Source organism: Atractosteus spatula, chromosome 27, assembly GCF_055471065.1.
Source record: "Atractosteus spatula isolate fAtrSpa1 chromosome 27, fAtrSpa1.hap1, whole genome shotgun sequence".
NCBI classification, from domain to species: domain Eukaryota; kingdom Metazoa; phylum Chordata; class Actinopteri; order Semionotiformes; family Lepisosteidae; genus Atractosteus; species Atractosteus spatula.
In genome coordinates, this window is record NC_142732.1 from 2552201 (window position 1) to 2565906 (window position 13706).

At 42.3% G+C, this 13706-nt stretch overlaps 2 protein-coding genes across 2 annotated transcripts in view; one reads left to right on the forward strand and one right to left on the reverse strand.

Moving 5' to 3' along the window:
- Positions 1-6501, forward strand: part of rasa4 (RAS p21 protein activator 4) — a 33839-nt gene extending 27338 nt beyond the window's left edge. The window contains exons 15-21 of the mRNA XM_088906965.1: positions 402-546; positions 1270-1442; positions 1581-1718; positions 2679-2814; positions 3455-3575; positions 3708-3766; positions 4107-6501. Of these exons, the coding sequence (XP_088763091.1) occupies positions 402-546; positions 1270-1442; positions 1581-1718; positions 2679-2814; positions 3455-3575; positions 3708-3766; positions 4107-4234 (900 nt within the window). The 3' untranslated portion in view covers positions 4235-6501. The remainder of the gene's footprint in view (positions 1-401; positions 547-1269; positions 1443-1580; positions 1719-2678; positions 2815-3454; positions 3576-3707; positions 3767-4106) is intronic.
- A 470-nt stretch (positions 6502-6971) lies between these two features.
- prkrip1 (PRKR interacting protein 1) lies at positions 6972-10274 on the reverse strand. Its single transcript, XM_088906966.1, has 6 exons — positions 10123-10274; positions 9667-9745; positions 8667-8767; positions 8336-8421; positions 7986-8050; positions 6972-7694 (listed from the first exon to the last, which is right to left on the reverse strand). The coding sequence occupies exons 1-6, from the start codon at positions 10249-10251 to the stop codon at positions 7591-7593; spliced, it is 564 nt and encodes a 187-aa protein (XP_088763092.1). The 5' UTR covers positions 10252-10274; the 3' UTR covers positions 6972-7590.
- Positions 10275-13706: the final 3432 nt, after the last annotated feature.

A 13706-nucleotide genomic window follows, 5' to 3' on the forward strand; every position in this document is an offset into this window, starting at 1 on the left:
TACTACTGAGTTTATACAGTTTTATTTTTGTACACTTATTATTATTTAAGGGCTGGCATGGTGGTGCAGTGGTTAGCTTCAGGTTAATTGAGCTCAGGGAAAATTGGCCCTGGTGTGAGTGTGAGCAGGTCTGACTGTCTGTACCCTGTAAAGGATGGGCATCCCATCCAGGGTGTATCCCGTTATTTGCCAGGCAACCCTCAACTGGATGAAGTGGTTAGAAAATGGATAGATATTTCATTATTCTATAAAATACACACAATGGGAAAAATATTACAAGATACCTGTTGCACGGGAATCTAGCAGAAGAATTCTTTCCTTCTGGATGTGATTGATGGGTTTTGGGAAGTATCTGGGACAAGGTGAGGGAGTGACTGCTGTGCTCTGTGCCAATCCTGCAGGCTGTTCAGAACATTGGCAACCTTGACACCCTGGCCTGCCGTTCCAAGGAGCCTTGGATGGTGCCCCTGCAGCCTGCCATCCAGCAGGGCATCTCCCAGCTCAAGGACTTCATCACCCAGCTGGTCAGCTGTGAAGAAGGGGACGGTGAGCACAGCTGGAGAAGCACAGAAAAAACTGTCCTAATACTGGGACCTTCTTCTCTTACCACTATTGATCAGGAATCTCCAAGCCTTGCCCCCAGAGCTCCAATTAAGCAAGTGATTTAATCAATTAAATAATTTACTTGTGATACACTTCAGCCCTCAAAGGCCAGAGCTCTCTTAATTGAAAAGATTCCTTTCCTTAATTTAGCAATTAAGTTACAGATGTTGCTAATCATCAGAAACAGGTGACTATCACAGCCCACTGCGTCAAGAGGCCATGTGGGCTGTGCTATAATTTAATTTCCTCCCAAAAACCAAGCGTAGACTCCAAGAAAAGACAGGCATGCCTTCAATTTAAGAAAACCATCTGCTACTCCCTTTCTGTCAGTAAGGGTCAGTAAAGGGAAGGTGGTTGGAAAAGCTCACAGGTTCAGGTTCAGTAGCATTAACTCCACTGGAAGAGACAAACCCACTCCCTGCAAAATTTAAGCAAACTAATGGCCTCCACCAACACCACTGGCTCTAGACCTTCATCTTTCCAGGGCGATTCTCATTTATTATGTCACCTACATCTTACCTGACAGTGTTCCTGTCACGGTAGCTTGTAAAACTACCTGGATTGGGGTTCTCCAGAACCAGGGTTGGAGACCCCTGCTGGAGATAATCTGTCCAGAACTGTTGAGACTCTATCTTTATGATGTACATCTCTGTGGCTGTGTTTCAGACCCGGACCTGCAGCACAGCCTGAGTCTTCAGAGTAGCTTCATTCTCAAAGAGGGCTTCCTCTTCCTGCACAAGACCAAAGACAAGAGCATGCTCATCGCCTCGCCGTTCAAAAAGTACTACGTCAGCCTTGCCAGGGACACCCTGTCCTACACCAGGACGCAACACTCCAAGGTCTGCCCATGTACCCATGTCCAATCCAGCTCTCAGCCGTGTGCCACTTCATGTGTGGGCGATGTTCTACAGCAGTGTGGAGATGGAGACCTTGGTGCTTTAATATCAAAGCCTATCTCTGTTTCATCTCTCAAGCAGAAGAGCTCGTTCATCACCCTACAGAAGATCAGGGCTGTGGAGAAGGTGGAAGAGAAGAGCTTTGGCAGCTCCAATGTCATGCAGATCATCTCCAGTGAGGACAATGGCCAGTTAGAGACACTCTACCTTATGTGCAAGGTCAGCATAAGTATTGATCCCTGTACCTCATCAATACACTGTTTAAAGGATCTTAATGAATCAGCATCCAAGATTAAATTTAGGCCATTTTTTTCCTTTTATACAAATGTCTGTCTAAGAAAACGTGCCACTTTCTGTGGTCCAGAAATACATTAGAATATTTATATTTAACAAATGTATCTTCCAATTTACCCACTTACTGTTTTTGACTTTTGAATTGAATGCACAGATTTTTCCTTTGTTAAGAATTTGACGATTTAGGACTGCAATTTGATGGCATGTTAAAGGTAGAAAGAATGAGTTAAAGTAGTCTTGGTAGTTTTTAGCATTTATATTTGTACTGTGCATGAAATATGGCAAAAGAGTCCTTTTAAAATCGATAATTTTCTTAAAACTGACTTTGACATTTGTTAAAAGTTGTTTTAATTTAAATCTAATCCGAGTCTCAATTTAACGTAATAACTTGTTTATTTTTGTAAGTCCGCATGAGGCCTTGAATTGCTTGATCTTGTCACAGAGAAGGGAATAGGGGTATTTTTGGTCTTTGGAGTAGAAGAGGGGCATAGCAAAAACAGAAATGTCAATCTGTGCTTATTAACTAATCTCCAGAATGGCTACATCTGCTAGAATGCTTGAGGTCCCTTTTTGCTGGATTGATGTAGACTGGATAAATTCTTAAAATATATTAATTTTCTGCTCATATTGCTCGGGTTGTCAAGTGCTCAAGTTGCCACCTTCGAGCATCCTGAACATTGAACAGAATCATCATATCTGGAAAATGTGCAAGGAAAGGACTTTTGGTGAAGATTTAGATGTATTTGTTCCTGCTTTTCTACAGAGGTGGAAACTATTTTTCACCAGCTAAGCACATTATGAACACAGCACAGAAAATAGCCTTAGAAGCAAGAAGCTCAAGCTTGTGCCAGTTCTTTCCTGATGCATCTCTCTCTGTCTTGTCAGAGTGTTAATGAGCTGAACCAATGGCTCTCTGCCCTAAGGAAGGCCTGCATTCACAATACAGAGACCATGAGCTCCTATCACCCTGGAATTTATAAGGGAGACAAGTGGAGCTGCTGCCACCAAAAGGACAAAACAGGTACTGCACCATACACCTAATTTGTACCATATAAGCACTATAAGCAATATACATGGTTTGTGAAGGTGGTATTACTCAATCAAGTGGATTTCTAGAAAGAACAGATTCCAGGATTACGTTAGCACGTCTCTTTCATATTTTAAATGTCCAGTCAGAAGAAAAAGTGTCAAACTAGAACTGGGGTATAAGCCTACAATTTCTGTCACTGTCTAGTGCTTCAGCCAGCTCTGATTTTAAACAGCATCGCAGTCATTTCTGACTTAAACCAGTGCCTTGACTTGTCATTTCTGGGGCACATTTTTGTCCATGGAAATAGGTAGGTCCCTTTTCAGGCCATAAAGGCCCGTGGGGAATGGGGGGGCAAGGGCCACCATTTTCTTGACCATCCGACACTGGAGGTGGAGGTGATGTGGTCAGCATCACGCTCCGGCCGGCCTGTTACCCCCAGAGGGATTAACCCCTGGTACTCATTTGGAAAGCAGGCTGAGTGAAATAGGCAATAGAGATGTATGAAATACTTGGACATCCACCAGACAGTATAGTTACTTTTCTTTCAGCCTCTGGTCTCTATTCTTTCTGTATTTCTTTTCCTTCTTCTGTCTCCCTCACTGGGTCTTTCTGCGTTATCTCCCCTTTCCAGCTGTGGGCTGTGACAAGACCCGACATGGAGTCACCCTGCAGGAGTGGAATGACCCTTTAGACCCTGACCTGGAATCCCAGCTCATATACCGGCACCTGATGAGTGTCCGGCGGGCCATGAGGTAGCTTTCACTTCCTGGGTCCTTGAGATCCCCTCCTTTGAACTACCGCAAGGAAAATCGAAATGTGAATTTGTAACACTAATTGTGGCAATTGAATCAAAACCAAAGACCTGTTTTATTTCTGTCTTTAAGAGAGAAGCACCAGGAGAGGATCCACCAAGAGAAGAGTAGTGATCAGGGTTCTACATCAGGTGAGGGTTTCTAGGTATTTATGAGAGACCTTGAGCACTACGATGTGTACTTGCTTTTTGTACATTATACCTACATACTGTCGGGCTCACTAATACAGATGAATCACAACTATTAAGACCTTAGATTTAATTGCATCGCACCTGCACTGTAGAGCAGTTGTTTTCAAAGGCCAAGAAATCTTAAATATTTAAGTTTTTAAAAGACTTTTTACTTTCGCAAGTGTGTAAAAGCTGAAGTGTTAAATTCAAAGAAGTGCTTGATGAGCAGCTGGGCACAGAGATTGCGCCAGACGGATCACCAGGGTTGCTAACAGGGCCTGTGTTTTTTCCCTCTGTGCAGAACTGGAGAAACAGGACATGGCCACCAGGCTCTTCAAGATCCTGCAGGACCTGCAGGAAGCCCATGCAGCCGTGGAGCGTGCAGAGCAATCCAAAAACAAAAACTTCCTCCTGGAACTACAAACATAATGGGTCTAATCACAGTGGAAAATGTGATGGGATCTCTCCTGACATTTCATTTTAATCTGCCAGAAGGAGCTGCTCACTGTGCACATACAAATGGCTCTCACAAGAGCCCTCACATTGTCCATCCTCCCATCTTCATGTGGCTTTCAGACCCAAAGGACTGAAGAGGCCAGGGCTTTCAATTTTAGCTGACAAAGGGCTCCAGCGTGGAAGTCTCGCCTCGAATCACCCCACTCACCTCATCTCAGCTGAATGTTAAACACTCCCCAGGACAGATCGCTGGAACTTCCCATGGGCATCAGATCTGCTGGCAGGTTTCAGGGCAAATAAAATGACTGGAGAGGACAACTTTTCTATGAGAGGGTAACTGGTGCTGCACTGGAAAGAAAAGTGTATGCTAAAAAGTGTAAGAACACCTCAGTGTTATATATAGATGATGATACATATAATTTTATATTTACTGGACTTTATTGGGTTTCTTTTAATATCTATGACTGACAGTTCTGTGCACGGTGTAAAAGTGGGGCTTTTGCTCAAACGTTTCTGTCCTTTCCACTGCTCCTAACAGTGAACAATGTTTTGTACCAGCTTGCCAGCAGTTCCTGTCTGTGATTATACTGAGGCTTCTGTTCACAAAGGCCACCATTGTCTTGTCATGTGGGCAAAACATGAAGAAGGAAGGCCAAAAGGAAACCGTCTTGGATGACATAAGGTTTATGCGTTTTCTCACTTTATAAAAGTACGTAAACACAGGTGGCATGGGGTTGCTTTGCAAAAGCTTTTTACAATTTTTAGGAGAATGCTGAACAAACGTTTGAAATAACGTAAATCATGACGAAATCATTTATAGACAAAATCTCGATTACAATCACAACAAGAAGGGAGGGTTGAGCACAAAATGGAATTGGTCCTTACAGTTCCTTTCCTAGTTCTTCCGACTCAGTCTTTTCAGCCGGCCTGACTTCATCTGTTCTGTTACTGGGCTACTGTTGTATTGACTCCTGGCCATTTTAGAACCGTGTAGGAATCTTTTCACTCAGTGCTGAATGAGTGGTATGCATAGTATATGGAATGATGTGTCCAACATCACAAACCAGCTTATTCCAGGTGATGGTCATGGCAGCTTGGAGCCTTTCCCAATATCACAGGGCACAAGGCAAGACAACATCCTGGATGGCGGGCCAGTCTATCAGATGAGATTCAGATGGGAACAACTGAGTGGGGCAGCATAATAGAGCATAACATTATAAACATTTCAGCAAACTGGCACACAAATATCCCATGAAATCAGTCATCTATACCTTTGTACTGTGCTGTTTTTTCCAGCCATTTTACATGGTTGGTTTGTGTTTAGTAGGTGTGATGAAACCAGAGCACCCAGAAAAAAAACAAGCAAACGCAGAGAGAACATGCAAACTCCATATAGAAGCTACTCACACACAGCAGCTGATGTATGGGGAGCATTCTGGCGCACTATATCTGCTGTCGCATCATCCAGGTTGATGCTGCACATTGTTGGTGGTGGGTGGGAGTCCCCATCACCTGTAAAGCACTTTGAGTGGAGTGTCCAGAACAGCACTATATTAAGTGTAAGCAATTATTATTATTACTCAAGGGCTGCGCCAACCACCACACTGTGCCACCCCTCTATGGAATTATTTTAGAAAAACAGGCAAGCTGCATTTTTAAACAAAAACTAAAGTAAACTATATGTGTATACAGACAGACATCACATGAAACTTGAGTGTGGCAACAGTTAAAGGTAAGAAGTTGTTCCTCTGCACTTGAACTGCAACTGGAGGCTCAGGAGGGATAGCAAAGAGACACTGGCAGATCTGTGTGTTGATAACGAACCTTATGCTTGGCTGAAGAGACCCACAGAAGACAGGTTAGGGTTGCTGCCCCAGATTTCTCTTGAAAAAATAAAACTTTTAAAAAATAGGTCCATGCCTAGAACTAGTGACTGGTGTTGAAGATTGATGTAGCAGTACAGGGCAGTAAAAAAGGCAAAAGAATATAAAAAATCATGCAAATGGTGCCCAGGTAAGTACTTAACATTCAGAAGTACAGAGAATATTTCAGGGAAGTGTCCCTGGGAATGTGTTCATGTCCTGTGTTCATCCTAGCATCCCACCGCTTTGTTTTGTATCCTGATTCAAATGTATTGTCTTGTGCATATACATCCTGCAGTGTAATTCAGCCATCGACTGCTTTCTGCATGTTGCCAATGAATGTTACCCAATGGCAAATAAAAGCTACTGGAAATTGAATTTTAGTACCAGGGTTTAGCAGCAATTGTGCCAGCTCTTTGCAGTGTTTCTCTCTGATCAGCAGGCAGGTAGGGAGAAGAAGTTGGTTTAACAACTACAGAGTGGCACAAGCGGGCACAAAAAGACTGGCATGAAGTCCTCCTATATACTGCCACATTTTAGAGAATAGGTTACAATTGTAGATCAAAAAAAGGGAATTATTTTAAAGCTTGAACATTTCTCTTCAAATGTGAATTGTAGAGTAACCCAAGCAGAGCAATCAACAGTTTGCCATGCAACCGGACTATGATCTCATACATTGAGTGCTAAATAACACTAACAATATCTCGGGTGGAGTACTAGAATATTAAAGGACTTAAAAAAACTTCTGCAGCTGTAGAGGTCTGACAGAGGAATTGAGCCATTACTGGCACAATGGATGGTCTTTTCAAAAAGCAACCCTTTGTTTAAAAAACTTTTGTGTTATACACATTTTTTTTTACAAATCTTTATTTTAAAAATATATATACAATTTGGGGTGGAGAAACCAAGGACAAGTGATTTTATTAGGAAAACCCTCCATTAGGCTAGGCTATCTGACTGGACCACAGCAAGACTAAGTGTTGTTGCACTTGGTATGCAGTGCATCAATACCAAAATTAGTCATGTTCAGATTCCTTCATTATAACCAATTAGCCCAATTATTCTGTCACTGTTTACGTTTGATTGGCAGCCACTTCCCATGTATCTACAAGGTGCATCTCACACATTTAATTGGACTATTTCCTTCTTGCTGGTAGATTAACTGTGACAGTGCTGCCTTCCCAGTTTCATGCAAGCAAAAACTTGATTTTTTTTAAGCATTAAAGCAACATGACCTTTCTAAATGAGGGAAGTTTTAAATTGGCATATCCCCCTAGCTCATATTCCACTACCCCAGATACAGGAAAACTTGAAATTATATTTTATGAACAGGGTTTCTGAACCTCCACACATTTTCCATTCCACATTTTTCTGGTTACCACGTTATTTGTTCCTTGAATAAAGAGTCTCAATGTCACTGCATGTTATAAATCCAGTCCTCATCCCCCCTTGCACAAGTGCAGTGTTTCACCTTCCTCCCATTACAAAGCTGGGGACTTCAGCATCATCTTCAGCCTGTCCTGCCTCCTCCATGTTCCCCTCATCACTGCTGGAGGATGTCTTTTCGGAGTCTGACAATAAAGAATGTCACAATGATGAGATCATGGGTGCTCATCAAATTTGTCCTCACATGTTGGAGAGCTTTCACTGTGATCCTCCTTGCTGTACAAGGCCAAGATGGAGGAGACTGCACTGGGGGTGTTCAGGTGTTTATGCTCAAGCACACTTCTGTGCAAACAGCTTTGCAAACTCAGGACAAACTACACTTAAATCTATGCCAACCACCCAAATGTAAACTCATTACACAGAAAACGCAAATATCCTTAGAGAATCAGATCACATTATTTCAAACAATATCTTACCTTCATCTTTGTCATTCTCCAGTTTAGCTTTCTTGGCCATCTGCTTCTTTTCTTTTAGCTTTTGTCTGGGAAAAGAGAAATGTCTGGAAATTCTTGCCTTAATGCAATATTTCTTCACTTGATTTATTGGGTGTGTATCATCTGGCACAGTCTTTTTCTGACAAATTGCATGGTCAGATGAGCTTTTAAGAGACAGGTACTTGGTAAAAGGATTATATACATAGCAGTGGATAAGAATCTAAACTACACAGCTCTGAAGATACTCAAACTAATGTGTAAGGTCTCTCAGAGTTTCTCTCTTCAGAAACCTCTGAACTACTGCACTTTGTGTCTGACAGTCACCCCCTCACCTTTTCTTCCTGCGTTTCGCTGTCCTCTCCTCTGCCATGTGTCTGTTTTGTTCCAGCTTCCACTGATATTCCATGTCCTGCTTTTGCTGTAAAGGTAAAAACAATTGTCACAGTACTGGAAATAAACTCTACTCATTTCTAGTACAATATTAGACTTCTGACAGTGAACAGGAGAGTTCAACTGAGATCAGAAGGCACTTCTCTACTTCAAGGATTGTGGGAGAATGTAACAGGCTACTTGTTATTGAAGTCAATACCCTGGCTATTAATTTAACACCATCTGCTATGGTTCTATAAGAGTTCTATAATGAAAGGATGAGACTATACAGACCTTTTCAGACATGCGGTCCAGGAAGTCCTGTCTCTGGTATTCTCTGCGCCGGAGGTGTCTGTAGACATGGAACTCCCCACTGCCTGCCCCAGCACTGGAACCTAAATAAAACAGCAGCATTATCACCTTGTAGCTTGATCTTGTCAGATCTCAGAAGCTCAGCAGGGTTGGAACCGGTCGTTACCAAGACAGGAGAGTTCTAAAGTAAACCAGGTTGCTGCTATAAATAAGTGTGATGGAACAGAAGGTGGTGCTCTTCCTTCTGGATCACAATGTCCAACCAATATCCCAGCATAGTGACAACAGACACCGTGCTGCAGGAGGTGCTGTCCCTCAAACGACACGTTAGAGACCAAGACCCCACAACTCTCTTTGCAAAAGTAGTATTTAGCTCCCTTCCGACGTTTCTACTGAAGGACTGCCCAAAACACAGCCAGCTATAATATTGCAACAGCATTCCAAGCCTCCACCATCAGCCTTAACAGTCAAAGCTCTTTATAATATTTCTTATGAATACTTATAGGAGCTTCATATGCTGCTCTGTGAGCACCACAGCGGCACAGTGTTTAGCATTGCTTCCTCACAGCACTGTGGCCATGGCTTCAGGTCTGCACGATCTCCCCGTGTTCATGAGGGTTTCCTCTAGCTGCTCTGCTTTACACACAGTCCAAAGGCATACTGGTAGGTGGCAAAGGAACAAGTAATAGGATTAATTCCATGCTGAAAAGAGAAGAAAGAAAACACAACGTTTCGGCTGTGGAGCCGAAATTTTCTTTCTTTCTTCTCTTTTCAGCATGGAATAAACTTATTACTTGTTCCCTTGCAGCCTACGCATGCTGACGCAGCTACCCACCTGAAATACTGGTAGGTGTGTGTGTGTCTGGGTCTGCTCTGCAACAGACTGGTGTCCCATCCAAGGCGCACCCCACCTACTTGCCGAGACAGACTCCAGCTCCCCCATGACCCTGAATTGGACGAAGAGGTCAGAAAGCGGTCTCACCCATGACATCGCGCACAAACTCTGGGGCAGCTCGGGGTTTCCATTCCTTGGGTCTCTCTGGGATCGGGGCCGGTTTGTCCTGCATCACAAATCAACACAAACAAAAAGTCAGGGGTCTCCAACACTGGTTTCTCGGCTCTCGTACTCTTGAAAACAAAAACATGGTTTGTACATTAAACAGGACCAAGTAACAACATTAGCGTTGCATGGCGTTACAATGCGTCAGATTTTCAGACGTTTTACTCAAACGCATGCTTAACGTCTAAAAAAATAAAACAATAACTATTAACGATATTAATTATTGCAATAATTAATAATGCAAAGCAGAATGTAAGTAAGTTCGTTCGTTCGTTTTCTATTATATACCGGTAGGTGTTGTTATTGAAAAGTTAACTCTTTCCTGGCGTTTTACACCCGGCCCTTAAAAACGACACGCATTGGATTTCAGAAACTTACGGGATTTCGCATTAATCTTTCCAGCTTGAGGCGCTGCTCCTCAGCCGGGGTCTTAGCTATGATGAGGGGCTGGGACTCCTTACCCATTCCTTTACCCGGCCGGGAGTCGCTCTGCTTGGCGTCCGCCATCTTTCGTCTCCGCCACAACACCACCAGCGGAAGCGCAGCTCTGGAATGTGTTTTCTGTGGTGGCTCGAAATGAGCCTGGCGGACGATCTCCACCTACTGGTAAGGCGTTGTTTATGCAGTTCTGTAAATCTATAACTTAAAAGTCCCGTAATTCAGAAAAAAAAATCTATATGATGTACGCTAAATTTGTACTATTTAAAGAATACTAAACAATTCAGGAAACTGATGATACAATATTGGGTCTTTAATTTTTACATACAATAACAATCATTTAGGGAACTGGGAATTCTAGACTTCAGGGAATTCTAAGGCAAATACAACCTTTCATATTTATATTTCATATTCACTGCAAAATTAACTTCCCTTCGAAGAAAAGCTGACATATTTGATCCTTTTGATCTCTTCTCTCATTCTCTCAAATACACCTTGGACTTGACTATGCTGTAGGCCGAGACAGTGCTTACAGGGAACAGCAGTGTTAATGGAAAAACAATACACACCCTAGGATTACCTGTTGGTGTACACGCACTGCTAAATTCTTGACAAGCACCAAAACAGCTGCAATTTTTTGAAGTTGTGCTAGGAAAACAAAAATAACTTATTCGAAAAAAATGAAAACAGCATCAACATGTTCCACCACCCTTGCAACAACAACAACATTCAAGCACAGTCGACTAACAATGTCTGGTTATGCAAATGTTTTTTAAGAAGATAAGCATTAGCACATCCGATGTTCTGCAAAGCATGCATAATTTGTGTTTTTCCCAAGACTACTAACTCACGTGTACATTAATGCATATGTGTGCTGCACAAAATTTATGAGCACACAATTACGCTCATTGATGCAAGTCAACCCCGCCCTCCCCACAATCATACACGTGCTTGTTACTTCAAACATACAGAAATTCACATGGACATGCACAGCCATGGACACACACATGTGCACACAAGCTCTAAATGCATGCTCCCGCCCACACATGAAGAGTCCCACTGGTGCCAGTAGAGTGGCATAGTCTTGCCAGGAGTACTCTGTATGTGAGCTGGACTAAGCTGGCTTGATTCTGCTGCAACCAGAGCTGGTGGGGGGGAGAGGCCTGGGAGAGTGGGGGTTGTTTCTTCAGCAGACTGTTTCCAGGCTGCCCGAATGCACCTGCAGGCTCTCTTCATTAATGCGGTCTCACGTCTTAATAGGCCCTGGCAGCTCGCTGGCTGCCAGTGACCTTACTGCATGTAGGCTGAGGTCTGCGGGTGCTTCTGCCTAGTGAACATGAGATTGTGTGACACTGGCTCCACACAAAAGGCTTTAGTGAAATTTATCATTCACACGATTGTCTCTTTCTGCTCTTAAACACACATACTCCGCAGACACAGCAGCACCGACATCCTGTACGTTCATTTCACACCAACTAGAACCTCACAGATCTGTACTGTCCAGTCATCGTGGGACAGACTATATCATTCTGAACTCACACAGATTAGGGGTAGCTAAACTTAGAAGTTTAATGTTTGGATGGAATATTTTGAAGTTCAAAGTGTCATCTGCTATTGTACACCTAATTGATTTGCATTCCATCCTGAGGTTTACTTCCTTCTGATCTGACATGTATGTTTCTTTCTTAAATACACAGGTACAGCATGAGCTGTTTTTATAGTTCAGTACTATAAATTAATATTTATATTTCAATACTATAAATATATCAATAGAAAATAAATATAAATCCCTATCCATGTCATATACTAAAGTGGTTTGCATTGCACACTGTGGTTAAATGTTATATTCACATAAAATATGGTATTGTTTTTGTGTACTGGTACAGCATGAGCTGTTTTATAGCTCAATAACTGTGCTGCTCAGAGACATCTAGCTCAAAGGCACTTAATGACCCGCTGACGGAAGAGAAAATTGCCTAATTTGAGCCGCTAGTGACAATGGTTGGTGTTGACACTGATGTAACAGAAGTCTGTTTCAGGGACAAAAAGGCCTGCTGCCTCACAAAGCCTCTCGTGTCGCCCTTTTTCTTTACCCCTTCTGTCTGGCTACTGTCCTCTCTCCCAGGGCTAATTAGAGCAATGGGTTTAACTGGAAGAGCACACCCTCGGCTGACCTCTTGGGGTATCAGATGAATCCAGCAGGGGTTTGATTCAGATCTGTAGATACTCCACGATACACAGTAGACAAGGGCTAAAAAATGATCACGCAAAGATTTTGCCCAGAGTGTGCATGTGATAGGGTTAATAGTTAATAATCTCCATTTACATGTTATCATTATTTCTTTCTCTGTTAGAAGACAAATGACAACATGGCATTTTGGAACGTCCATGTCAAAATTAATTTGAAGACAGGAAATTAATACTGTGCATGCACAGCCATATTATTATAGTTGCTGCTGTTACCATCGTCGTTGCTAAAATATTTGAAAAATATGTGATGCCTTAATTGAATCATTATGTCATTCTGGGCTCTTAAGCTTCAGAGTTTTATGAAGAAAATACACTACAGTCAGGTCACTTGCTCTCGGGGAAACTTGCTAGTTCACATTTCTTTTAAGCCATGTTTGTCTGTAAATGGAATGTTTTCTAGAGAGGCGAGAGAGGTAGAATATGTACATGTATAAGGCAATTTAACCAAGGAAGCTAAATGGCTATCTGAAATGGGATACACTGCCCAAACCAGGGATTTTGCTGCACGGCGCAGACTTGGAGGGGGAAAGCACGAGAGACAAGCGAAAGAAAATCCCGGGTTTATATGCGTAGGCGAGCGGAAGTGTGCGAGATTAGGATATAACCCCCTTTCTGAATTTTTATTATAACTTCACTATAATTTCATTTACAATTCTGTGGTCTCAAGATTACATCTCTCCTTTTTACCGACCAATTCCTAATTTGATAAAAGTGGAGCATTTGTACTCAATCTTTTTTTACAGTCGAGCTAACTTCCTTTCTGCTGTTCTCGTCATACATTTGTCACAGAAAATGAAAGCAAACAGTCTGAATAATAGTTCCACCAGATTTAGTGTTAGTGTACCACAGAACAGATCCTGGCTGGCAGTGTAAGGAAGTCAACGTCAGGAAGGAAGACAAAAAGAAATGACATTTAGCATGTGCTGCTTGGAGAATTAAACAAGGGTCTTTTTTTCCTGTTCATTGCCAATACTCTTACTACCTCCCCTGACGACTACAGGGCTTGATAAAATAAAAAAGAAAATTATGTCTCTGGATACATCGAAACAGCATTTTAGCAGAAATGTTGAGGTCTTTTTTTAAAATAAATTAAGGCAGTTGTGGGTTCTGGATGGTCACCCTTATTACTCTACAGCAGATATTATGGGCATGGATGTTCTGCCGCTATTTATTATCACTGCTACAGGAGATGACCTGTGTCATGACAACCTCGGAGGCAGCTGCCCTGCCAATGAAGTGACTATCACTCCAGAAGCAAAAACATCAAATAAATA

Bases quoted from the DNA above. Each gene is read 5' to 3' on its own strand.
- prkrip1 (XM_088906966.1), bottom strand. From the start codon at position 10,251: ATGGCGGACGCCAAGCAGAGCGACTCCCGGCCGGGTAAAGGAATGGGT. The intron at 8,768-9,666 runs GTGAGACCGCTT...TGTTTTATTTAG, and splicing joins GTTTGTGCGCGATGTCATGG to GTTCCAGTGCTGGGGCAGGC. The intron at 8,422-8,666 runs GTCTGTATAGTC...TTACCTTTACAG, and splicing joins TGGACCGCATGTCTGAAAAG to CAAAAGCAGGACATGGAATA.